Source organism: Stigmatopora nigra, chromosome 1, assembly GCF_051989575.1.
Source record: "Stigmatopora nigra isolate UIUO_SnigA chromosome 1, RoL_Snig_1.1, whole genome shotgun sequence".
NCBI classification, from domain to species: domain Eukaryota; kingdom Metazoa; phylum Chordata; class Actinopteri; order Syngnathiformes; family Syngnathidae; genus Stigmatopora; species Stigmatopora nigra.
In genome coordinates, this window is record NC_135508.1 from 23,962,086 (window position 1) to 23,989,172 (window position 27,087).

Genomic DNA, 27,087 nt, shown 5'->3' on the forward strand with positions numbered 1-27,087 from the left:
CGGACCTGAATTTAAACCCAGGACCCCACAGCGGTGAGGCCCACGCGCGAACCACTCACCCACCGGGCCGCCCATTCATAGATATTAATCATAACATTTTATTATCACTAAATCATTTATGTGTAGTAGACATGCACCTGCTTATGGCAGGTGTGATACTGGTGTGTGCGCATAGCGAGTAATGATGATGTTGCTCACACTGGTACTCAATGTGCCCAGGGAGGTTGTCTTTCTGCCCAACAAAAAAATAGAGGAAACATTGCTCCCAGGGGTCACCAAACTAAAAAGGGCTACAGGGGGTGCAGGTTTTCGTTCCAATCTTCATTCATTCATTCATTCATCTTTCATTCCGCCCATCCTCGGAAGGGTTGTGTCGGTTTCTGGAGCCTAACTTTGGTGTCTTTGGGCGACAGGCAGACTACACCCTAGACTGGTCACTAGTCAGTCGCAGGGCACAAAGAGAGACAAATGACCATCCGCACTCCCAATCATACCACCACCAACGGAAATTGAGCCCACACCTGCCCGCACCGAAGTCAGATGAGTGAACCTCTACACCACGAGGCGGCTTGTTCCAACCTGTAATAGGAAACCTTTCCACCAATCTGGTATCCTAGAAGTGTAAATCAGTGGATTGCAGTCAGGTGCTTCTTTTTTCAGCAGAAATCTCATTGGTTAAACTGTTTGTGTTGGATCGGTTGGAACAAAAACCTGCACCCACAATGGCCCTCGAGGACCAGTTTTGAGACCTCTGAACGTTATTCCTGATGCACAAGAAGTGTGAATATCAGGGCCGCCCACTCATCCAAACAAGGCGCTGGAAAAGAGGAACAAAACTACAAGCAAAACAAATATATGGCATCTCAGCCATTCAACAAATTACAGTTATCCCTCAAATATCGCAGATAATGTAGACCAGACATTAATAAAGGAACCAGAAGTATAAAATATAGTGTATTCATAGCGACAAAACAGCTACTTTCCATTAAACTAAGGAAAGCTAAAGAAGCAACATTGTGAAGTGACAGTGAATATTTAATCCAGGAGTGTAAGAGCAAGCAGATGAAATGTTATATTGAAAATATTTGATTGTAGAGGATTAAGGAACAAAGTTGCTGTATAGATGTGCGTGAGGAATATTTTGTTGAAAATTAGATGTAACAGCGAACATGCACATTTGAGAAAATAAGGATATGAAGCAACTATTATCCTGACAACAAAAGTGGAAGAAAATTGTTTGAACAGTTAATTCGGCTGTTATATTTATACTAGATTGAAACAAACGCTGCAGTAGACATCAAATTGAGTATAAAGCATTTGACTGGTATTACAAATTTGCAGCTACTCAAAAATGAAAAATAAACAGTTATATACAAGTTTAGATTTGATTCGACAAAAAAATCCACAAAATGTATTAAATTCAAGGTACTATGCTGAAAATTGTGACAGCCAAGAGGCGAGATACAGTATAATATAATTGTTCTAACTCTAAAAAATTTAAGACAACAGGAAAATAAAAAATTAAAAGAGGAAACAAAAGTTATGGTTTGCTGTCATGAATTGGACAAATTTAAATTGCTACATTAAAAAGTTATAATAGAGTTGATAAAGATTTAAAATATGGATAATTAATTAATCTAATTTAATAAACGTATATATGCCACATGTTTAGAAACTGGTATAAATTTCAGATTAGGCAAATATTTCTTAATTATAGTTTCAGACTTGAAGGAATAATGGAAGACTTTTTAAGCCTGCATAAAATGTGAAAATGTATTCAATAGTTCGCTAACTCACAAAATTATAACAGGAATAAATGAGACCTGATATCGGGAGACCTTGACTAAAGGCCTATAGCAGATGTAGGGAACCTATGGCTCAGGGGCCACATGTGGCTCTTTTGATGGGTGCATATGGCTCTCCGCCAACCTGTGATGTAAAATATGGAAATCGCTGGTAACTATGGCGTTGATATATATCTCTAGCGCCACTTTAATCATATTTTTGTCCATTATATTCTTCTTCATGCATACTCACATTCATATTCTATGATTACCAACAGTGCAACAATGTTGTCCAAAGAATGCAAAGACATTAAAAGCGGTGAAATTACTAAAAGATTATATATTCTCATTTATGTCTTCTTTTAAATTGTGGCTTTTAATCAATAATATTTGAAAATATGACTTATTTAAAGCTCTCTCCGTCAAAAAGTTTCCTGACCCGAGATCTGTTTTTCTCTGCCTGGCTTTTTATTTTAGATGATTTTTTTGTCTTTCTTTTAAAAAATCATTCTATGGTCTTGGAATCAAGTCTATATTTTGTTTACTGGTGAGAAGTAGGTAGTTTTCAACCAAATCGTCCACTATGGATAATTCTCTGCACACCTCTCATGGGAATCACCAAGATTGACCATTTGACTTCTCCGTGGATTCTTTTTACACATACTGCAAAAGATTGCCTTTTGATTGTGAGGTACTGGTCCTATGCTGTTCTTTAGAATAAGACATTGATTGAGAATGTAAGATATACTGTGCTAAAGTGATTAAAAAACACACTCAACACAAAGACCTGCAAAATGGTCCCATTCAACAAGAGAGGGGACTCTATTCCAATAAAGGAATACAATGTGTAGAGTCCATTCAAATAAACGCAAAGGGAAACATAGCCAAAGGCAGTACAAGGACACTGGGGAGCTTCTGTTTGTTTGTGCAAATGTGTGTTTATTCCCCCAGTTCTTTTCTGGTGCATGTTTTTATGCACCTGGACTGTCAGATGTAATCGGTCCCTGTTGGACATGACTTTATGCAAGTGACCAGCTCATGTCTTCTGATGACGAAACACAACATCACAACAACATACAGTGAGGATAAAAAAATAACAGTTTCTTAGTGTGATATCATATAAATAATGTTGAAGCCTACATAATGCAATACTAATTGTAATTATGACTTTAAAAAAATGAGGCGTTAATAAGATATTTCTTTTTCCTCAGTGTTTCCTATTTTTTATGATGGGAGCCTTTTGAACTTTTAAGTTAGTTCATTCATATCACATTTCATCTGTTATTAAACCTTCAGTACATTGTCTTTGTGTGATAATTATTGTTGTCTGAGCATCTTGATAATGAATATATCATTCATTCCCGACAACAACCTTTAATTAGTGTTACAATTTTTGATGTTACGGTAGGGTTTTACATTTGAAAAGTAGGGTTTAGTTAACTAGTTCTACTATGCTTGTACTAATTGGACCTACAGTTGGGATAAGTGTGCATGTGTGTAAAGTGTGTGTGTGTGTGTGTGTGTGTGTGAGAGAGAGAGAGAGAGAGAGAGAGAGAGAGAGAGAGAGAGAGAGAGAGAGAGAGAGAGAGAGAGAGAGAGAGGGAGACAGAGAGAGAGAGAGAGAAAGAGAGAGAGTTTTCTGAAAAAGAGAAACAAAACGTCAACCTTCATGACAATGTCATAAGATGTGGAATAAACACTTTTTTTGGTTTATGAGTCGGCAGCACAAAATTATGAATAATTCATAAGTGATTCATATTTTTGAATGTTTGTAAACAATAATGTACTTGTACGGGGAAGAATGTGATTGACTGAACTTGTCTTGAGCTGAAATGATGAAAAAGCTTTTTCTCGTTTTTATTTTCTATTTTCCAAACCTGGTTTGCCTGAGTGGTTAGCGCAACGGCCACACAGTAGGCGACCTGAGTTCGATTCCAGCTCAGTCCACCTGTGTGGAGTTTGCATGTTCTGCCCAAGCCTGCGTGGGTTTCCTTCGACATTCCAAAGACGTGCATGGTAGGCGGATTGGACACTGTAAATTGCAGCTCGGTATGAGTGTGAACGTGAATGGTTGTTTGTCTCCTTGTGCACTGCGATTTGCTGGCCACCAATTCAGGGTGTCCCCCTTCTCTGTCCCAAAGTCAGCTGAGATAGGCTCCAGCAGCCCCCATGACCCTAGTGAGTATAAAGCGGTTTGGAAAATGAAATGAGATCAGAGAAAATTTCCAAATTTATACTCAGGTGAGATTTAGATAATCCGAAAAACAGTAATATTTAAAAAAACTCTACGGATATGCTTGTTTAAATTTTCTTTGGTATCTTGTTATTATGAGAATTGCTAACTCATTGGCTCAGGTTAATTGTTGTAAGTTGATTAAAGCTAATTTTACTTAAAGCAATTACTAGTTCTGCCTCCTAATGGAAGTCCAGTTTATGCAAGAAGAATGTATTTAACACAAGTCCAACTTCCTTGAAATGTTGAATTTCTGGCATTAACTTGACTTTATACGTTTTCCATTAAACCTTGAGAATCCGAATGAAAAATGTACATAAGTTGACATGAATTTTCAAGTACAGTAATACCCCTAGGGCGGCTCGCTAGAGCGAGTGGTTAGTGCGTCGGCCTCACAGCTCTGGGGTCCTGGGCTAGAATCCAGCTCATGTCCACCTGTGTGGAGTTTGCTTGTTCTAACCGAGCCTGCGTGGATTTCCTCCAGGTACTCCGGTTTCCTCCCACGTTCCAAAAACATGCGTGGTAGGCTGATTGGACATTCTAAATTGGCCCTAGGTATGGGTGTGAGTGTGAATGGTTGTCTGTCTCCTTGTGCATGCCTGCGATCGGCTGGTCAACGGTTCAGGGTGTTCCTTGCCTCTGACCTGGAGACAGCTGGGATTGGCTCCAGCACCCACCGCGATCCTAATAAGGATAAAGCGGTTCAGAAAATGAGATGAGATGAGTAATACCCTGAGATATGAGCTTAATGCGTTCTGGGACCGAGCTTGTATATCAATTTACTTGTTTCCCATAGAAATGAAATAAATACAAAGTAAATTGTCTCTGAATAAAAAGATCAAAAATCAACTTGTCTGGGTGCCTCTTTTCCATAAAATCCGAAACACTTTGGTAACATGTCTTTGATTTCCTTTGTAGCAAGACGGTCCCCTCTTCCAACTCCTCCTCGCCCCTGAGCTCCCACGACGCTCTGACCATTGTTTGAAGGTATCTTTACACAAGGGAGTTGCGGTGAGAAAGACAGTTTCGGCCACCTGGCTGTCCCCTTTGCTCGTATGTCAAATATTTGCACGGAATTTTACTCGTACCTCAAATTCCTCGTATGTCGGGGAACTCGTATGTCAAGGTATTACTGTAGAGCAAGGGTGTCAGACTCGGGTTGGTTAGCAGGCCGCTTTAACGTCAACTTGATTTCACATGGGCCGGTGCATTTTAAATGTAATATTTAGATTTTTTTTTTATAAATGGATTAAAAGAACTGGATTAAAAGCTCTGAATACTAATTTTTAATAGATCGAAAATAATGTTTATTTGAGCTTTTTTAAAGTATGTTTTTAGATTTTACAAAATGATTTTTGAACTAAAAACACTGAAAAAAATTGATGAAAAAAATACAATTATTGATTTAAAAGGGGGAAAATGAGGAAATTTAATATACATCCATACTCTTCATTTTAATTTGATCCTAAAACAGAAAGTCAGCACTCAGTCGGCCATACAAAATGATGCGGCGGGCCAGATTTGGCCCCAGGGCCTCCACTTTGACACATGTGCAGTAGAGTGTATGCTTCAAACAGCAGCATGAATTACGACTGTCTTAAGGTTACTAGAAAATGTCTGTCTACAACATGATCGCCTAGTGAAGTGGAAAATATACGCCATTAGTGAATTTATAAGCACTAGAGCTAACGTAGTGCGCAGATGTCAGCGAGCAAAGTAAAGCCCACCCTCAATTTGAGATGGCCTCATGGCCTCTAGCCAGTAAAGTTTTTGTCACAGCTCACCTGGACATGGGATGTTCCTAGCTTCCATCCCAGTAAGAGGAGGGAGAAAACATGGGGAAAATAGACGGAGTTGAAATGAAGAACACAAAGAGAAAGAGGCAAACAGGCTCGCTCCCTTCACTCTTTCCGCAATCAAGGAGGTGAGGACACAAGAAGGAGGAAGTAAAAGACTTCTACCCAGAGCTCAGCTGCATGTCAAAGCTGATCATTATGTCAAATGAGTGTTTCAGTTAGTACGGTTGCTGTTTATAGCGGTAGATGTTGACAAATGGCAGCCAGCTGATTCGCTACTGCTTGCATGAAGATACGTTGACACACGTTGGAGATGTTTCTTCACTTGATGATGGCAAATTGTCCTTATGACAGGTGCATTGTGTTACGCATTGTAAAGGCATGGTTGTGCAACTACGACATACTACAGTGGTTGCATTGAAAGAAAGCATGGTTGTGCAAGTACCACATACTATAGTGGTTGCATTGAAAGAAACTGCACATGTATCAACCATGATTAGGGGCCCCAACTACAACCCCCCCCCCCTACCCCCTGTGGATCTGATTGGTGGAGGAGACAAAGAATAGAAAATGATACAGTCACTCCAAGGAGCAAATGTGGCATGCGGAGGGAAAGCAGGGAGGGAGGTGGAGTTGAGTTGTGAGTGTGTGGTGGTGGGGGAAATAGCCCGCTCATCTCTCATTTTCTCCCCGCTACTACCCAGCAGAGTTTCTATGGCAACCCCTCAAAAACGGTGTGCGGTGAATTGTGTGCGGTGAATTGTGAATTTGAGATGCGGCGTCTGATTGCGCCATGTTGAAGAAATGGCCGCCACATTCGGTAGTCTTTCCCGCCTTGTAAGAGGAAATTGATGGAGAGAGCCAATAAACGGCGCATGGCATATGCTTACTTGCACCCGTGTGGCGATTTCTGTAGATAAATACAAACAAATAGACGCTTTCTATGAGACACCGGGGCCTCCTTTTCTTGGCAGTTTAATTGCCCTGAGATGCACACTCAGCCTTTTGCTTTTACCTTGCAACTGATTACACTTTATTTACACTGATCTCCAATACGTGGGCCCTTTTGATTATTATTATAATGGCCAACAGAGACACACAAATGTGCCAATCATGCTGCAGCACCTTTCCTCCCTTCCTCCCCCGTGCTACTACCTGCGTGTCAACTATATGAGGTCTTTGTCAAGGCATCGTGTGTGAACAAGACATGTATATTGCGTGTGTATATTCAATGGCAGCTCTCTGAGTGGCAGAACGACGCTTGTAAGCTGTGCCAGTCTCCATTAGCATCCCATTACAAACCAGCATGATCATTCGTCACTTTGAATGCCTGCTACAGTGTGTGTGTGTGTGTGTGTGTGTGTGTGTGTGTGTGTGTGTGTGTGTGTGTGTGTGTGTGTGTGTGTGTGTGTGTGTGTGTGTGTGTGTGTGTGTGTGTGTGTGTGTGTGTGTGTGTGTGTGTGTGTGTGTGTGTGTGTGTGTGTATGTGTGGAGGTTGGGAGAGGGGCATTTGAGGCAGAGAGAATCACACAGTCAAATGATTGAGATGGCCTCGTTTCAAAAGAGCTAGAAAAACAGCAATGTTTTTTTGTACTGTGTATTATTCAATTTCAATGTGTTTGCAAGTGTTTTGGTTGGTTTGTTTGACCCAGATTTCGCACCTACCCCACTGTTGGTAAATTGGATTTCCGGAGGCAGCCTTGCGCAACTCTTTCGTTCTGGGGACATTAGATGAACACCGCCATCTGCTGAGCTAAGAGGGAAGTATTTTTGATTTTGCGATGTAGCGATTTATTTGTGCACAAGCTTGAAATCTCATTATACTCGTATAAAGACAATATGCGCATTCAATTCAATTCAATATTAGTAGCTGTACTGAGGAGGATAAGCGGTGCCGAAAATGAGTGAACGGATGAATGAATTAACCCTTTATAGAGCAAGTACATATTTTTGGTAATGTAAAAAAAGTAAAATGTAATAATAACCCAATAAAAAAGCTGTTGTCTTCATACATCACATTTTGAGACATGTTGGCCACCATGTTAACAATTCTAGCCTCCTTCTAGGCTCAGGGTTAGTGGACACCCGGTCTCAAAAACTAATACCTTATTTTACCTGTATATTATGAAAAAATATTTTATGAATCATTCAATACCAATTCAGAAAAATAATAAGATAAAAATTAATTTGTAAAAATGAGATTCACTGTGTATGGACTTTTCAAGTTGATTTCTTTTGATCAAATTAACATATTTATTTAAATGTCACAGTATTTAATTAATTTCCTACCATTGAAGGCATAGGGAATCCAATCTATTTTGAGTGGGACGAATGGCAATGATCATTTGCTGCTAGTCTCTCCTGGTAAACCTTTGATGGCTAATAGTGTCAGTGACAGGCAATGAGTTAAATTACTGCCCTATGAAAGATTATTGGTGAGTTTAAATTGCATGCATTGTTTTTAAAGAATGGTTTACTCAAATCTGTCTGTTTCATACCATACATAACAACGCACATATATTGTAGGTAGGACAAGAAAAAATAGAAAAAGTTCCCTCTGTCACTACGTCTCCCTTGCTTCCAGATAATCCCTATTACACTGTCAAACACTATCAAGTTTCAGAGAGAAGCTGGCATAGATCATCCACAGAAACGGATACATGAATGGAGGTGGTGAAGGGGGTAGCGATTTTAATGCAAGGATGTGTTTGCACCTCTTTGTGACTATAAATACAAATTCATAAAATGTTCTGCACCAAAATATGTGAGAGTGGTGACTAGTCCAACCACTACTACCATTACTATGTGGAGTTTTCATTTTCTCCCAGGGCCTGCGTGGATTTTCTTTGGGTACTCCAGTTTCCTCATACATCCCAAAAACATGCAACATCCCAAAAACATGCAGAGTAGGCTGGTTAAACACTTGTATATGGGGGTATATCCCATACGGATGAGAAATATAATAATTTTCCACATGGCTTATCATACTGAGAGTCGTTAAGGTGCTGGATCTCATCCCAGCTTACTATGGGCAATAGGAGGGGTACACCTTGAATTGGTTGCCAGTATAAATAACTCAGGAATATGAGGAGGAGGTACTAACCACTCTACCGGCTTAAAACATTTGACTTTAAAATGCATTGTGTGGAAATGTAATCCACCAGGATAGTCAAATTGATTGCAAGTTTAAAAGTCATACCACTAAGTCCGTTGGACATGCTTTTCCTGTCTTAACACTTTCAGTGGGTAATTTTTCTCTTTTTGACAAAACACATCAATTATGCTTTAACGTCACTGACGTACTTGCCTCTGTTCTTAACAGGCTTCACTTTGCACTTCCAATACCGTGGTACCTCTACTTGCGAACATTTCTACATATGAAATATTCAGGTTATGAAACCCTTGAATTAGCTAATTCTGTTCTAAGTTACCAAAATAAGATCCAGGTCACGAAATTCCCCCAAAGTGTGAATATAGGGATTCTACTCAATATCCATTGAAACAATTTTATGTGAAGTTGCAGCTTCTTAACTTTTTTTGTGTTCACTTTCTGTGCTCTTACGTGATATTGTATTGTAAAATTTTATCACAGAAATGTTGCCTACAGCTATTTTATTTTAGTTTTTTGAGTGTCATTAAAGCAACTTTGTTGTGTATTTCAAATTTGCGGTGTGAATGAAATGAAAAAGCGGGGCGTGCTTCTCTCAATGCCTGACATTGCAAGGCAATCCGGTCATTACCCATTTACCATCGCTATCATATTGACGTTCAATTTAATGTTAGGTTGTTTTGAATCTATAATTCCAAGTTGTTTTTGACGTGTGGTTGTGTGCATGTGGCCGTGTGCTTTGTCTATTGCTTAACGTTAGCTTCCTCCTTATAGTTATGCACCTGCACGAATAAGGAATGTTTCTGCATGGTTTTTATTCTTATCTCACCTCACCGACAAGCGCTCCACAGAGTGTGCCTCTGGTCCGGTTCTAGAGGAATGTTGAGTGTCTCTTTAGCCCCCTCCCCAAAGATTAAGCTTTAACACACTCCCCCCCTCACTCCCTTCATTCCATTCCCAAGTATGCCCCCGAAGAGTTGCTGCATTTTTATCTGAGCCTAGTGATTGTGACGGATTGTCCGCATGACACACAGACACAGACACACATTTGAGGACGCATATGAGGGGAGGCTGCCCTGGCTGGGGAGGGACCAGACAGGCAGCCCCTTGCTATAAAACCTTGCCATGATGAGGCCAGCGTCCTGCCCGGAGCCGGACGGTACCCACCTTCTTTTTGGCTACAGGACCCCTTTAAGACAGGCAGAAGGCCAACGTCCAACATGAACGACATCTATAAGGCAGCGGTATGTTCTTATTCAATCTTGCTCTCATTTGGTTGCAATATTTTCATTGGGCTTGCTAGTCCCGGCGAATTCATCATCAGTTTAACTCCAGTATGTAATCTATATATTGTCTATGGATTTTTTTTTAATGTTGACATTTTTTTGCCATTTGATTTGAGTGGTCTCCATCAGCAGCTGCTATCGAAGGAGCTTATATATGACCTCTAGATTTGGTCCCACTTCGCTGCTGCTGCTCTTAATAGGAAAACCCCCAGGAGGTCTCTGTCAACTCCATTCATGACTCCAAATGGAATAGTCCAACTTGTGCTAAATTGGTCTGGTGCTTGTAGTCCTCTGGTGCCAGAGAGGGGCTTGAGGTTTAGATAAAGCCAATCCCACCCACCCCCAACCGCATCAACACATGGATAAATTCCAGCATTATCTATGAGCCACCTAACTGTGAGGTTGTCTGCATAGACCAACAGCTGGCTTTCTTGTCTTCTTACATCCCAGTGCAGCAGAGATAGGAGAAGCATACAGGAATGTTTATTACACGTTTATGTGGGTGGATGCTTCTACATACTATAATGTCCCGTAGGAGAGGGCTGAAATGTAATTCACCGTGGACAGAGATAAAGTGACGGACAGAAAGAGTGTAACTACTTACAAATGCAGCTGTCTCTTTCTCTCATTGGTGGTAGCTTTTCCAGGATTACTGTTCTATTGTTGCGTTACAGACTCAAGTTGTGCTCATTTAAAACACTGTGTATTATGCCCTTATCTACAATTCCTGAAGCTCTGGTTTGTTTGATTTAAACCTCGTCTCTTACTAGCTAAAACCTGACATGTAAGATTTTGTGTTTGGTCAGGTTGACTGACTAAAAATATCCCTTTTAGTTGGCAGAAAAGTCACTAGCAAGTAAAATCAAGTGGGAAAGATTTAAAAAGTAACTCTCGCAACATGTGTCATAAATTGACACATATATCTAGGGATTGTTTCATTTCATAATTTTCAGAACCGCTTATCCTCACAAGGGTGGCGGAGGTTGCCGGAGCCTATCACAGCTAACTACGGGGACCACTGAATTGGTTGCCAGCCAATAGAAGGGCACAAGGAGACAGACAACCATTCATACATTCATACCTAGGGGCAATTTAGAGTGTTCAAGCAGCCTACCGACCCTGCATCCTTTTGGTATGTGGGGGGAAACCAGAGTACCCGGAGAAAATCCATGCAGCCCTTGAAGAACATGCAAACTCTACACACCTCTACAACCCTATATATATATATATATTTATATATATATATATATATATATATATATATATATATATATATATATATATATATATATATATATATATATATATATATATATATATATATATATATATATATATATATATATATATATATATATATATATATATATATATATATATATATATATATATATATATATATATATATATATATATATATATATATATATATATATATATATATATATATATATATATATATATATATATATATATATATATATATATATATATATATATATATATATATATATATATATATATATATATATATATATATATATATATATATATATATATATATATATATATATATATCTATATCTATATCTATATATATCTATATATATATATATATATATATATATATATATATATATATATATATATATATATATATATATATATATATATATATATATATATATATATATATATATATATATATATATATATATATATATATATATATATATATATATATATATATATATATATATATATATATATATATATATATATATATATATATATATATATATATATATATATAATTCACGTTTCTATACTTTTTCAGGTTGAGCAGCTGACTGACGAACAGAAAAATGGTAAGTAATCTAATTTCATAAAAACAGAAGCAACATTCATGAAAATATTTATTTGATAATGAATATGCTTTAATTTAAATGACCTATTACTTTTATGTATTTGCTCTTATAGAGTTCAAGGCTGCCTTTGATATTTTCGTACAAGATGCAGAGGATGGCTGCATCAGCACCAAGGAACTGGGGAAGGTGATGAGGATGTTAGGCCAGAACCCCACACCAGAGGAGCTCCAGGAGATGATTGATGAGGTGGATGAAGACGGTAAAGCTGACAGTGGCTGTTTTAAACTGAGGGTGGACAAATTTAGTAGGGTGGATTACATAAGAGTGCCTCATGCTTGACAAAGTATTCCTATAAACTCTATTACAATAAGTTATACATGATTTAAAAACATGAAGGAAATAAATCCACAATAAAATAATGAGACAAATGTACAACAATACCCCGCCCCCAAGCCCCCCGACACACATGTATTCATACACACTCGTCCATCCATGTTTGTTTAAATAATTACCATTAAATTTTCTTATAGTACTGAAGTATACCATTACTTCCAATTTATATTATTGAACTAAAATTAAAATTACCTCGTCATCTAAATCATGTATTCATTTAAGTATTTGGTTAAGAGCATACTCAAGTTCTGAGTAACGTGTTTTCTAAACAATTTAATCAGACAGAAAAAAAGATAAAATGATATCAACATTCTAGAATCTCTAAATGATAAACAACAGAAAACATTAAGGAACAACAAATTCAAGTCTTTAGAAATGTCCTGTTTTGGCAAACACCGAAGCCAATGGATTATGTAGCTCCTCTCAAGAACAAGGTGTGAGCGAAACATGATTTGTTTATAAGACCACAGATGTTCATAATTTTTATTTCAACACCAGAGACACCACAGCCATTTTCCAAATTATTAATAACCTTTAAGTTCACGAGCCATGTCTGACTTTCTTTGGCCCGCATTTCTTTTGGGCCGTCTTTTTCCTCTGTAAATACTATGTATAATCGTCCTAGTCCCAAGAGCATGAGCGCCCTCTTGTGTACACTCATAATAAGCATATTTTATACCTTATCTATACCGCGGTCTGTATGAAATAATGTATTTTATTAGTAACTGCCAGGGACTGAATATTGTTATGCCTGATTGGGGTCAGGAATCATGTGATTAGTGTTACGACGTCTTGGTGAAACTGCAGCAACTGATGTTGAATACTTTTTTTGTCATTATACAAGTGTAATTAGATTTATATCTTTCACCACATAGTGCACAAATAACAACAACAACAAACTGACAAATAAATAATCATTAAGTAAGAAATAAATTAATAAGAAGTCCAAGCAAGATCAGCGGAGCGGGCTTGTTGCGTCTGAAGTGCAGGATGAGTTCCATGGTTTTGGAGACGTTCAGCGCCAAGTTGTTGAGAGTGCACCACTTGCCGAGTCTATGGACTCAACAACAAACGCACGAACACATAATAATCAATAAATAGTAATAGATGAATAAGGGGTCAACATAATAAGTAAATAGTATAAGTACACGTCAAAGTGACCAGGGTGGATAGCAAAATGTCTTGGTTAGGTCCTGGGTGCAGAACCCGAGTTGAGTTTGTTGACCGCTCTTGAGCAGAAACTGTCCTTGGCTGTTATGGCTCGGCGGCGCCTTCCAGAAGGCAGCAGCCTTAAGCATTGGAAGGGGATGTGTATTCTTTTATGATGGTCTCTGTCCTTTTAAGGCACCAGGATTTGTAGATGCTGGACAGGGTAGGTGGGGAGCAGTTGAGGATCTTTGTTGATCACCCTCTGCAGGTTGTTGTTTATTTGCTCCTTCCCGAGTACTCTCAGGAAATGTAGCCTCTGCTGCACCTTCTTGACGAGTGCTGTAGTGTTTGCCACCCAAGTGAGATCAACAGAGATGTGGACCCCTGGTAATTTTAATGAAAAAAGTCAATCAAATCAAATCAAAAGCCTTTATTGTCATCATACACAGCTGCATATAACGAAAGTGGTAGTGCTACTCCACAAACTGTTTTCCCAGTATAAAAAAACATAAATAAGAAATATAAAAATATAAAAAGTCACATCCTGGCAAGGTAAATTCAAAAAATATTGCACAATTTGAGATATTGCACATTGTTATTGCACCCCGAAGTTACTGCACAGAAGGGATTGTGTCTTGCTAACGCAAGTTCAGAGTCCTGATGGCTATGGGGAAAAAACTGTCCTTGAGTATATTTGTCCATGCTTTGTGAGACCTGTGTAGCGTCTGCCAGAGGGAAGCAGCTGGAACAGGTTGTGACCAGGGTGGTATGGGTCCCTAACAATGTTCCTGGCTCTGTGATGTAGCGAAGGCTGACAATGTCCTCCAGTGAGGGCAGAGAGCAGCTGATGATCTTCTGGGCGGTGTTGATCACTCTCTGCATGGCCTTTCTGTCTGCTGCGCTGCTTCCAGCGTACCACACTGTAATGCAGTATGCCATGATGCTCTCCACGGTGGCTCTATAGAAGAATACCAGAAGCTTAATGTCCAAGTTGTTCCTCCTGAGTACCCTCAGGAAATGGAGTCGTTTCTGGGCCTTCTTCACCACTGCTGTGGTGTTGGTAGACCAGCAGAGATTGTCCATGGCGTGGATCTCCAAGAATTTGAAGGACTGGACTGTCTACACATACTCCATTTATGAGAAGTGGGGCCAGATCTGTCCTGCGTTTGTGAAAGTCGAGGATAATTTCTTTAGTTTTCGTGTTGCTTAGTGTGAGGTTGTTCATCAAACACCACGAAGACAGTTTGTTGACCTCATCTCTCGCCTATAATCATTCAGGCTGTCAATGGTTGGCTTTTTAGGGACAGGGATAATGGTGGAAGATTTCAGGCAGGATGGGGTGATTGATTGTTGCAGGGAACAATTGAAAATCTTTGTGAAAACCCCAGTCAGCTGGTCAGCACAGGCTTTGAGCACCTTCCCAGGTACTCCGTCAAGGCTGGCAACCTTCCTGGTGTTCACAGTCCGCAGTACATGTCCCACTTCGTGTTCCTGAAGCTTCAGTGCTCTGCTGCAGGGTGGTGGTGGATGTGTTGAGACTGGGTGTGCTTTGTCAGTCTCAAATGGGGCAAAGAAAGTTCAGTTCCTTTGCTAGTGAGGCATCTGCATTAACTGACACATTATTGTCATTGTAATTGGTAATGTGTCATATTCCCTGCCATATCTTCTCTGGGTTATTTTCTGTGAAGTGCTCCTCAATTTTCCTTATATATACAACCTTGGCATTTTTCATGCCTCTGTTTAGGTCTGCTCTGGCAGCGCTGTATTGTAACTTGTCCGCTGAACTGAAGGCAATGTTGTGGCATTTGATGAGTGTCTCACTGGTCATCCAGGGTTTTTTTGGTCAGGAAAGACCAGGATACATTTATTAACAGTGACAATGTCTGTACAGTTTTTGATGTAGGAAAGTACAGTGTCTGTCTGTGTAGTGCTGGAGGTTGTGGTGTTCAAAAAGTTCCCAAATGGTGCAAGAAAAACAGTCCTGCAGCTGAGAAAGGGCGTCCTCGAGCCATGTTCGTATTATCTTTATTTGTGGCCTTGTCAGCCTCCAGAGTGGGGTGTATGAGGGGGCGAGGGACAGGCAGAGATGGTCGAATCCAGCAAGGTGAGGGAGGGGTGTGGCTCTATAAGCATGTTTGATATTAGAATAAACATGGTCTAGAGTTGTATCTCCTCTGGTGTGACACTTCACGTAATGGATAAACTTAGGCAGAACAGTATTTAAACATGCTTTGTTGAAGTCTCCGGCGACAATAAAGACTCCATCAGGGTGGTCAAGCTGCTGACACGCCATGGGTAGCTGAAAATAATTGTAAGAGTAGTGTTTCTTTTTCACACATCTACTTAAGTAAAAGTATAAGGATGTCGTGATAGAACTATTCATAAATGTGCAGTTTTTTCCCCCCAAAAGTTACGTAAATATGACATGTGACTACCAGCCTCTTGAAGTTGCAGTACTAATGTATGAAGCTAGCTCAGCGGGATCATTAGTGATCATAAAACAATGATAGGTGTTAAAGAAGAGCACTGGTGTTAATCTCAAGATCCGGCGCACCACATCATTTTGTGTATTTCATGCTCAAATGTCGAGAGCAGGGCGAATATAAAATGTTTGTAATGCCAATATCAAGGTAAATCTTACGAGTAATATCACAAAAAATAGGTCACTTAATTTCATGTAATGAAGTGCAATACTAACAAAATTCAAGGGATTTGCAACCTACCAAATGAAGTTCATACTTTTAAGACACAATATCAAGTTGAGGAAATTTGAGATTTTTTATGACCGCGTGGGAACCTTGAAAATGGCTGATTGTCACTTAGAGAAAAGAAAAAGTTAATGAAAAGTAACACATAAAATTGAGATTTATCCTTAAATGTGTCTCAATGCAGGTAGCGGAACAGTGGATTTTGATGAATTCCTGGTCATGATGGTGAGGTGCATGAAGGATGACAGCAAAGGGAAATCAGAGGAGGAACTGGCAGAGTTGTTTCGCATGTTTGACAAGTAAGTTGTATCTTTACCACTTCTGACTTCGTATGAACATAGCCTATACCAAAATAAGATGGAATGAACATGACTGGTAATCACGGCCTACGGCTGACTGGTGACCAGTCTCGGATGCAGTCTGCCTCTTGCATGGGTCCAGCAATCCCAGCAACCCTTTTGAAGATGCGTGGTATGGAAGATGAATGAATGCAACTTTTTCATGCTATATGCAGTGAGCCCTGAGCAAACTATTGCAAACCCCAGAAATTACGTATACTCCATAATCTGATATTCAATCAGCCCCACAATATGAGTCAGACAGTTAATGTGTGTTTTTCTCTTGCTTTGTGAAGTGCCATAAGCAATTAAGTGGACATTGAAATCAAATGCATACACAGTCGCACTAGATTTGTATCAAGATGTACACTCAGTATAACTCTATAAACACATGTAACTAGAAACGCCGATGGTTATATCGACCTGGACGAGTTGAAGATGATGCTGGAATCAACAGGAGAAGCAATTACAGAGGATGACATCGAGGAACTGATGAAAGACGGGGACAAGAACAACGATGGCAAAATTGACTATGACGGTAAGGAGTTTGAAGCGGCGGCTTTGTTCTGTTGTTCATGGAAAGATCACATATTCATGGAAATTGGAACAAATCTTGCTCGTGAGTCCAGTGTGTTGAAAAAGGTAATCCTTGGATTGAAATATTGTATAGTTCAGTCATGTTTGCGTACCAAAACCTGTACTTGGAAATCAACAAAAGATTAGCTGTTTACTAATTGGGCCTATTCATTCTTGCAGAGTTCTTGGAGTTCATGAAAGGAGTGGAGTAATTCAGCCCATGAGAACGTTATTTTTTTTATTCCTCTGTCACATCTGGACAACTGGAAGCTGACTTGGGATGGAATTTTGGAACGACTTTGCAAGATTTACAGTGTCTGGCTCTTTCTGTTATATTTTTCTTACCACCTCCTCTTGCATCGTTGTAAATACAATTTGAAACTATTTTTGTGCCAATGTATACTGAATTTGTGTAAATTATGTACAGTAATACCTCATTTATCGTGGTGAATAGGTTCCAAGACCTGCCCCAATAGGTGATAAACCAGAAGGTCGACACCTTTCCCTGAAATTCTCTGCAATTGTGGCTTGCCTTTTTTTCCATTTCATTTTTGGATTATTGTTCCTACTCAATAAATTTTGCATATACGTAAATGTGTTGGAGCCCAGCCACGATGTGGTGAATCCACTATAGCCGATCCGTAAAGTGGCGAGGTATTACTGTATTATCTTTTCATTTTATTTAAATGTCCGAACTTCGATTTACAGGTGTTTTCACTGAGCAGTTGGTGTTTAATAGCTGTGTGGACAAAGCAGTTATTACAGCAAGTTTAATACCAATTGCCAGTTTCAACATATTTTGTGATGCGCAGTACAATTTTTTTTGTATGATTGAGAAACCCTCAGGACTTTTTTTTTCTCTCTCTCATAACCTTTGTAAGCATTCATTTTGCCACGTGCTCAAAAAGTGAGGTCAAAAAATAAACTAAATGCGTTTAGCAGAGCAGCTGTTAATGTTGCCTCATCCAGTATGATTTCTTCATGAATGATCTCTCCCAAAAATCCTGTGAAGTGACTTTTGGGCCTACTCTCCCTTTATGAATTTTCTCAATCAGATGTGAACGTCAAGAGTGGTTTTATCTTTCATAGCCACTTGTCCTCTGCTAATACTTGTCTGAGGCATGCAAGCTATCCACATGGTCGATGTATCACTCCCTAGTTGTGCAGTCTATTGAGACAGCGCCTATTTATGTCTAATCATGTTAGTGCCCATGTTAGGGGATCTGGAGTGACTGTCTTGGTGTTGACAATCCCTTGCCTTTGTCCTTATAAAGAACTAGAATAGTATTGCAGACCGTAGTGTGCTGTCTGCACGAAGGACTGGATGGCAAAACGGAAGAGTGTCAATCGTGGCACGCATTTAACAACTTGAGCAGGCATTCAAACAGGTTTTAAATAGGATGAAGGGAATGATTAATTTTTATAAACTGTAACTCTGTTTTCAACAGTAGAACTTTTGAGCTTGTAAGCTATAATTAATTGCCTGGCAACCGATCGCTAGACAGGAACTGAGATGGGCGAACTAATAACACCACTGGATAAGTGCTATGAAGAGTGTTATGATACTTTATCTTAGAGAATGCCACACGATGTATTCACTCTGTATTAAGATCAGTACATAAAATCTATTTATTACTATATCTATAACATTTAAACTATTGCAATTGACAAGCAAACAATGAAATATGGGCGGCCCAGCGGCTTACGTGGTTACTGTCTCGGCCTCACAGTGGGGATCCTAAGTTCATATCCGGGTTGGTCCACCTGTGTGGAGTTTGCATGTTCTCCTCGGACCAGTGTGTGTTTTCTCTGAGAACTCCCACATTACAAAGACATGCATGGTAGGCTGATTGGACACTCTAAATTGCCCCCAGTTATGAGTGTGAGAGTGAAGGGTTGACTGTCTCCTTGTCCCCTGCGATCGGCTGGCCACAGATTCAGGGTGTTCCCCCTCTCTGGCCCGAAGTCAGCTGGGATAGGCTCCAGAACACCCGTCGCGACCCAAATGAGAAGAAAGCGGTTGAGTAAATGAGTTGTGAACAATGAAACATTGGCTGTGTGAATGTGTCGCAGGAAGTAGGAATTTCAATCAAAACCTGCTAATTACCCTTTTTGTGGTTTCACATTCATTATCTAGGCAATGCTGAATTTAATATTTTCTCAATTATTTATTCTAAATTCGAATGCAAGAAAAGCAGTAGTAGTACATAGATATCTTTGCTTTCATCTCATAAATGGTAGGTGAGTCCCACAGTAACTGTTTATGCAGTTACAGAGGACTCTCCACTTGATGTCAGCAGTCAACTGACATCAACCCAAGTGTTCAGGAATGTGCTGTGTTGTGCTGGTAGAGATTTAATGTAATCTGAGCAGGATTGCAATTTCCCTCTGCAGTCACTGTGGTAAGTAAGAAATATTTTTCAAAGAGGAGAAAGGTTAAATTCAACAAAATAGGAAAAAATATATTTAGAAAGGGAGATCCACATCAGGTGGCCCAGCGACTGAGTGGTTAGCGCATTGGCCTCACAGTGGGAGACCTGGATTCAAATCCAGGTCGGTCCACCTGTGTGAAGTGTGTTTGTTCTCCCTGGGCCTGCGTGCGTTTTTTTCTGGTACATTGATTTCCTCCCACATCCCAAAGACATGCATGATAGGCTGAATTACCCGTAGGTATGAGTGTGAGCATGAATGGTTGTTTGTCTCCTTGTGCTCGGCGATTGCCTGAACACCAATCCAGGGTGTCCCCCGCCTCTGGCCCGAAGACAGCTGGGCTGGGCTCCAGTACCCCCCACGACCCTAGTGAGGATAAAGCGGTTCAGAAAGTTAGATGAGATACGAATTATGAATGGTATTATTCCCAGATGCAACACATTTTTCCAAATGTACCTTCGTGGAATGCATCAATCATGAATGATTTCTAAAGCTCTTTTTCCCATGATATTTCTTTTTAAGAGTTTTAAAGTGTTCCCTTGCGCCAACTCAGTTGGTTAATAGCAGTAGTGCTATTAGCTGCTTGTTTTCATCAGTCTTACTAGTGATATTTGCCCGCCTCTGTCCATCATTTTTGCTCTCTGGACAGTACCGTCACCGCCATTCAGCCCCAAGTCTTGAGTGGCACAGCTGTACTGTTGATGGCCTGGATTATACACAACACCCATTGACTGTAAAAAGAACTGGAAGAAGCAATGATGACCTCACACATAACCTTAGCTCCATGCCATACTGTTAATATTGCTGTCATAACAGACTCCGTGTTTTACATCCCCATTGGTGACGCCCATATACTGCATTGTCAAAATTCAACTCTATGTCCAAGTTTCAATAAAAAATAAATGACTAAAGTATAATGCATTTTCAAGAGAGAGAGTATAATTTAAAGATTGTGCTACAGAAAATTGTCCAATCCATTTTGTTTGATAGGATAAAAATGACCAGATCATCTATCGCCGTCGCTTGGAGCTGTGAGTAAAGCAGTGTGTAAGAGATGGAGTGGTGCTCTCACTGTCATCAATGGGAGGCCAGCTGGGTTGCAGCAGCAGAGGAGTATGTGAATGAATCTGGGGTGTGGTGCCACAAGCTGCAGCCTCTTACATAAGCTCAGCCTGATGATGACTCACACAGGATGTTATGATCACACATTGCAGTTTTAAAGGCACCTCGCTATCCTGGATTCCGGTGACACAAAAGGCAGCATGAGAGCGGTGTAGCAGGGGAGGATTGACGCCTATGGAATAGAAGGGATTTGCATAGATAAGAAGGGCATTATACAGTACAATATTATGATTATGTAACTGTTTTCATTCATCTTTATCTACACGGTGTGTGTGATTAGTGGCTCAGGTTCAGTCACACACAAAATTTTACATACTGAAGCACCTCTGTGAAAGGTTTTTATACAGATCATGCATTCACGAACCATGGAATTGGGCTACAATCGTGTCACTGAACTGTGCCAACAATGTGATGCTTTCATAACCTCTTCCCAGCATTGTATAATTTATAGCACTATAATAGGGTCACAAAATCCTCAGTGGAGTGAGGAGGGTGTGAACCTCGCAGACCATTCTGCGCCACCCACGCAGGAAGGCCTCTATTGAAGGATTCCTGTCTTTCTGGCTTCTCAAATCACACACTGTTTGAATATGTTTAATGTTGACAAATTACTACATGATTGCATATTTGTAAGAGTCTGTAATAAATACAAAAATGCAGTGCTAGTTCTTGCCAAAATATTGCTCTTTTGAAGCAATGCATTTCTATTTTTATACCAAAAGTTGGTTAAGTTCCGCGGGATGAATGGTTAGTGCACCAGCCTCACAACCGGTCCTCGGTTCGATTCCAGATCGGTCCACCGGTATGGAATTTGGACGTTATCCCTAGGCCTGCATGGAATTTCTGCGGGTACTCCAGTTTCCTCCCACATTCCAAAAACATGCATGGTATGCTGATTGGACACTCTAAATTGCCCCTAGGTATGAGTGTGAATGGTTGTTAGTCTCCTTGTCGGCTGGCTGGCCACCGATTCAGGGGGTCCACTACGTAGAGCCCTAAGTCAGCTGGAATAGGCTAGAGAAAATGAATGAATAAATGAATGAATGAATGAATGGTGAAGTTCCCGCTTGAGTTGAGAAGTTGTTTTCGTTGACCTAAATACGCAACCAGGAAGTGGAAGATTACACAAAGAGAGTTTGCCTGTGAAGGCCTGTGAATCCAGTTTGAACAGACAGAATATTGTATGGTGACGCGCCTTCCCACTTCTGGTGCTGAGAACACTGAAGTACTGTGTCTACACTGGCTGGACATAATTACCCACACAACGGCGAGCCCGAAAGACACAGAATTTGCCAATTCCACGATAACTATTCATTCATCCAAATGAATGACGATGATTGTTTTAGCTTTATCGTACCACTGGAGGGTTTACTACTCTATTTTTACGTCTTTCCAAAGGGTAATAGTGTGATATATGAGGAAAGAAATACAACAGGCCGATCAGGCGCATCAGTGCATATCCCCGACAATATGGAAGGCCGGCAGGGGACACCCTGAACTAGTTGCCAGCCAATCACCAGGCACGTAGATTCAAATGTTGCCTGAAACGTAACATTTCACACTTTCAGAGTAATATCACAGATATTTAAAAATGATTTTCTTCGAAATTCACAAAGATGTCATTTTTGCCAGCATCCATTAAACCTAGTCCTACTTGAATTTTCTGTTCTCATTCATTCCCTCTGTACAGGAAGCAGCATGCATGTAGCCCTGTGTAAAGACACCAACAAAGCAGATGGCATGGTACTGCCCAGCACTGTTTCCTGTGTTGATCACAAGCTAAGAACACATGAGAAACAGATGACCTTTGTGGCGCGTAGGATCATCCCATACCATGCTTGGCAACACCAATGTATCCCTTTCATTCACTTGGCCAATGACTCAAGTGCATGCACATAAATTCATTCCGTGAGCTCAGTCTGCTGGAAAGCGGTGGCGGAATTGGCCCTGAATGGAAACTTCTGCTAGTAACAGATGGGCAGATCACTCCACCGCTAGGATTCAATGTGGCTTTGCTTCACACATGACCCGTATTCTCTTGGACAAAAGTGACACTGAACATGACCATCCAACAACATTTCATTGGGGTTTGTTGATGTCTTGATGCAATGTGGTGACACAAGCAATGTTTAATATACCCGGGTATATTAAACGGCAACTCAGCTTTTTTGGCAGGATTTGTATGGTGTTCATGGGGGCATAATTCTAGATACTTAAGTTCATTAAAATGCCTGCAAGAAGGCCTTGGTGTCAGCAAATCGAATTCTGATTGGTTAAAGCAACAGTCTTATCGACGCTTGTTTAATGCAGCAAAGCCTGCAGAAGTGATTGTGAAGGCATCAAGGCAGATTTCTGACCCTGGCAACAAATAATGGCTGAAATGTGATTGGTTATATGCTTCAATATGAAAACATACACCTGGAAGCAGTGCAACCATGGACAAAATATAATTAACATCAGTCTGTGATTCAGACATTTCTTAGGCCAGCAGAGAAGGCCGTAAAGCCTAGATTAGGATTATTCTGCAGTACTCTGAAAACCCACTCCACAAATGAAGGTGTCTACAGAGAAATGGAGTTTTAAATTAAAAAAAATATATTTTTGCCAAACAACCTTACTTCCATTCCTTTTAACTTGTCACAAATTAACTTTTTCTATTCATGAATTTCAACAAACAGATTTGTATTTCAAGTATTGTGCAATCCATTAGGGAGCAGCTGTGAGCAAACAGTATTCTCTTACAACCACAGCAGATGTGAACCCACTCTGACTGGCTTCTATAATACATAAATGAATACCTGTCAACTTGTACGTTTTATATGTATTTTATACGTTTTTTTTACCATTTCAAATCATGTACGCCGTACACCGATTTTTGTACAGGGAAAAAAATAATTTAAAAAGTGCACAAAGGTGAGTCAGATGACCATTCGTACCGCCCCCAGCAAGAATAGAGCCTGCGCCTCCCTGCACCAAAGTCAGGCAAGTGAACCCCTATGGCCTACACTAACACACAGCGATTTGGTTTTTGATTTATTTTTCTCCATCAGGCGACCTTCTAAACAACTTCAAATTATGAATTCAAAACAACGAAGCATTTGTTATGTACTCAAATGTATCACTCACCAGCCAATGGCCCATTTGCCTTCACTCATACTGACCAAGTGTCTGTTTGTATTGTCACTAAAATAACGTATGAACTCACACGTATGTCTTACTTCCCGACGTGGTTCTTGTGTTTGCATTCAAAACAGATCCTTTGTTCTGCAAGTTTCAATAAACATTTCAAAGTTTGCAGTTGTTCTCTGGCCCCTGAGTGGAAGTAATGGGGGCGATTTAATTGCAAACACTGGCTGGCCATAGGAAACCACTCAGCCACTTTTTTCTAAACTGAAACACGCCAACTAATATTCAAATTAACGCCCACTTTACCTGGTGGAAAGGATATATGACCTGGAGTCAGATATCGAAGTGTGTGCTCCTTGTAATAAAGCCCAGCTGATTTTTGAAAACACAGCTTGAAATTTCAGTCTGTCTTTTGTCTCTCTGTCTGTCTTTCAACCCCTCCAGAACAGAAAACTAGCACGTGGCGTTGCAGGAACAAAGTTGAGAGACAACGCTAATCCCTTAAATCAACGGTCCCCAATCTTTTTCTCACCTCGGACTGGTAAAGCTCTTTCGATTTTCCCGTGGACTGGCTAATGGTGAGGGTGATACCTTAAGACAAGTTGAGTGGGGGTGGGGTAGATTCATGAATAACACCCTCAACGGAAAAAAAACTAGTCCTAAGCATAATAGGATTTTTTTAATTATAATTATAACAACTTTTCGTGTTTCAAGTAGGAGGGCAAGATTGAAAACGTTAATATATAATACTCTGACGGACCGGCATCAGGTGGCTCGCGGATCGGTGGTTGGGGACCACTGCATTTGTGACATGCTAATGCAGGAGTAGGGAACCTATGGCTCGGGAGCCATATATGGCTCTTTTGATGGGTGTATATGGCTCTCCGCTAACCTGTGTGGTAAGATATGGGTATCGTGGGTGAGAGACCTAAGTCCCGAACGCACCAATGGGAGCGTCACGCTGGAACTGTGGCGCCGACATGATCTCTAGCACTTTTTAAATCATACATTTTCTTCATTAGAGTCTTCTGCTTGCATACTCTCATTGATACTCATTTTTAGCAACAGTTAAATATGTTCTCAAAAGAATTCAGTCCCTTTTTTTATTTTCAAAGTGGTGAAATGATTAATAAATACGCACATTTTCTAGTATTTTTTTTTTATTCTTAGTATGACTGTCAAGGAATAATGTTTGAAAATATGAATTGTTTATGGCTCTTGCCCTAATAATCTCTCTATGTCGTCGTGTAGTACAGTAACGCCTTGCTAAAGAGTCGTCACTTTTAATTCTTCCTTCTGCTTCAATATGATAGCGATGGTAGGGTGGGTTACAGCCATATTGCCTTGCAATGTATGTCTTGGTTGGATGACATGGCCTGCTTCTTTATTTAATTTGCACCAATAATATTAAACTACTTGGATGTGGGGTCAACGTGTGGACATCACATTTTTGATTTGCCACAAGTCTACAATGTTAAATTTTGGACTAGTGCCTAGCATCCAAATAAGATGTGGAAATCATTTTTCTCAGAAACTACATCATGTAAAAACATACTTATTTGTTTTTAAATTCATCAGGGCCGTATTAGCCTAAAAATCAAAGAGAAAATAAAAATGCATTCCTTGCTGGGTCTTGGGAGGTTAAATAAAGAACAGAGTTGCTTTTACCATAAACTAAAACTTACTACAAAACTAAAATAGAAAAGAATAACCATTTTAGAACGACATCACAATGAACGGCAGCCAAGAGAGTTGTTGTTAGACAGCAAACTGGAGAGTCAAGCATTACACTTACAATTTTGAAATAAAATAACAGATACAGGAAATATATTTAGGCTTTGGGTAATTTCGTAATTTGGACCTATTTCTCTATACTGGAACAGTAATTTGCATGTCAAAGGGTTCAACAACCTGAAAATTTTGTATGTAAAAGCATTCGTAAGTAAAGGTACCACTGAAGTAATAGAAAGTGAGAACTGAAGGCACAATGCCTCCACAGAAGACAGGCAAGCACTAGCTTATGTCAACCATTTTGTTTTTATAATGCATCTAAGGGGAGGCCAGCGGGAGATTGTCAAGCAGAATGCAACGTTACCAGGTCAATTTCAAAATAAAATGATGGATACAGAAAATCACTGACCGAGTGGTTAGTGAGTGGGATCAAGGGTTCGATCCCTCTCACTGTGTGGAGTTTGGATGTTCTGCCCAGTCTTAAGTGGGTTTTCTCTGGATAATTCGGTTTCCTCCGGGTACTTCGGTTTCCTCTGACATAAAAAAACATGCAGGGTAGACTGGTTCTTTAAGTTACCCCTGAGGCTGAGCCCTGCCCAGGATAACACATCAGTGATGACTTCCCACTCATCCCTCCTCCAATCAAGGTCCACATCCTGCCCTTATATGAACCCACCTATTTTGCAGTTCTGGACTGGACTGTCTGGCATGCAAGTGCTAAGGCAGTGGAGTCCTTACTGGCTTTAGAAGGCACCAATTGTCTAAAGTTAAGTAAGTTTTGTTTGCCCCATCTTCACCTGATTTGTGTGTATGATATTCATTGTTATATTGAGTATTTGTGTTTTTTTCTACCTTTTTCATTTAAGGGTGCCACTTACAGCCATACAGAGAGTGATAAACACTGCCCAGAAGATCGTCGGCTGCTCTCTGCCATCGCTAGAAGACATTGCCAACCCCCGTACCCATACCACCCTGGACACGGCCTGTTCCAGTTGCTTCCATCTGGCAGAGACGCTACAGGTCCTACAAAGCACGGACAAACAGGCTCAAGGACAGCTTCTTCCCAACAGCCATCAGGTCTCTGAACCTGCAGCAACACGTGACGTGACGACTACACATATCCCTACTATGAAATTAAGTCAAGTCGAATTGAAGTAACAGGAAGGTCGTTTGGTGCAGATCTACCTTCCACAGGATGACTGAGGGAGGGTAAGTATAAAGACTGAGAGGTAAGTGATCCATCTTATTCTTGTTGGCATCGGTGAGGCAACTTGTAGTCGCCGGAAAATGGCGCTCAAGGCGGAGAGCTAACAAGTATGAATATGTCATAAATAAATGTCATAAATGTGTCTGGCCTGGGAAGACGAACTTGTGGAGAAGCACTATACAATTTCGTCATACGCTGCTGAGGGTATGATGACTACTAGGCTTTTTGTCA

General features: G+C 40.0%; 1 protein-coding gene across 1 annotated transcript; it reads left to right on the top strand.

The window, feature by feature from the left end:
• Nucleotides 1-9,876: 9,876 nt before the first annotated feature.
• tnnc1a (troponin C type 1a (slow)) lies at nt 9,877-18,183 on the top strand. Its single transcript, XM_077728992.1, has 6 exons — nt 9,877-10,166; nt 12,046-12,076; nt 12,189-12,335; nt 16,511-16,625; nt 17,066-17,202; nt 17,421-18,183. Exons 1-6 carry the CDS (start codon nt 10,143-10,145, stop codon nt 17,450-17,452), a joined length of 486 nt encoding a protein of 161 aa, XP_077585118.1. The 5' UTR covers nt 9,877-10,142; the 3' UTR covers nt 17,453-18,183.
• The last annotated feature ends 8,904 nt before the right edge of the window (nt 18,184-27,087 follow it).

Bases quoted from the DNA above. Each gene is read 5' to 3' on its own strand.
- tnnc1a (XM_077728992.1), top strand. From the start codon at position 10,143: ATGAACGACATCTATAAGGCAGCG. The intron at 10,167-12,045 runs GTATGTTCTTAT...ATACTTTTTCAG, and splicing joins ACGACATCTATAAGGCAGCG to GTTGAGCAGCTGACTGACGA. The intron at 17,203-17,420 runs GTAAGGAGTTTG...TCATTCTTGCAG, and splicing joins TGGCAAAATTGACTATGACG to AGTTCTTGGAGTTCATGAAA.